We start from the raw sequence: 968 nt of genomic DNA, 5'->3' as shown, positions 1-968 counted from the left end.
GTGTTGTGTGTGTGTGTGTGTGTGTTTGTTTGTGTGTATGTCTGTACACTCAAATGCTTCCTAATATATGGCGCCCAGCTGCAACTTCCTTCACCTCTGTGAGCTCAAACGCAATTGTATGCATCCATGTGTATTCATTCCCATAAGTACAACTTGAACACATACATGGCAGTTGTTTGGAGAATACAAGCTACCTACCATCCTGAGATCCCTTAGCAATGAAGAACGCGTTGATCTTTGGGTTGTCATGTCCATCAATCAGCCTGAACTCCACTTCAATGTCGTGCGACGAGGTTTCAGAGTCTTGTCCATTATCTGTGAGTGAGGAAGGTTTTTTTCGACAAGATCAGAGGTTCGCCCTAAAAAAAACACAACAGATAATTATTCGAAATGTGTAAATATATGTATATGTATATGTATATGTATATAGCCTCGTCAGTGAGTGATCAGTCAGTCAGTAGCAGTGAGCAATTGAATACGTTAAAAGTTCTGCACCAAAATGCGAAGACATATACAAAATGATACAAAATACAAGGTGCCTTCTACTGATGCCAAATGTCAAATGGAACGCTCTCATGTGACATAACCCAAATCAAGACAAACATGGACCTTAATTCAGATACATACATTGGAAAAGGTGGTCACCCATTATCTTGAACGGCACCACAAGATCGTAAGCTCGATACCTGCCGACCTGAAGTAATAGTAAAAGTGGAGCAATGTCGATAGGGCTACATCAGGACTCGAGTGATCTCGGGTAAGCACATTATCCATGACAAACCGAATTCTAGGAAGTAAAGATATGCTAGTGTTTGAGTATGATAAGTCTTAAGGTCCGCCCTTTGGCAAGCGATGTTTCGGGTGGGACATTCGTACTACTTTAGTGACATACCAAAGTACTCTAACCTCCACCATATACGATCACAGAAAAAACGACACACACATGTGTAAATAATTCGAAATATATT

General features: G+C 40.6%; 1 protein-coding gene across 1 annotated transcript; it reads right to left on the bottom strand.

Annotated features, from left to right (window-relative positions):
• Positions 1 to 190: 190 nt before the first annotated feature.
• Positions 191 to 694, bottom strand: SARC_17279 (hypothetical protein; the record flags this gene model as incomplete). The annotated part of the gene is made up of 2 exons (XM_014288625.1): positions 191 to 315; positions 628 to 694. Coding segments are annotated over 2 exons (192 nt in total), but the record flags the coding sequence as incomplete, so codon positions are not given.
• Positions 695 to 968: the final 274 nt, after the last annotated feature.

Source organism: Sphaeroforma arctica, assembly GCF_001186125.1.
Source record: "Sphaeroforma arctica JP610 unplaced genomic scaffold supercont1.10240, whole genome shotgun sequence".
Classification (NCBI taxonomy): domain Eukaryota; class Ichthyosporea; order Ichthyophonida; genus Sphaeroforma; species Sphaeroforma arctica.
The sequence above is the reverse complement of the archived record's forward strand: the minus strand, read 5'-3'. Positions and strand labels throughout refer to the sequence as shown.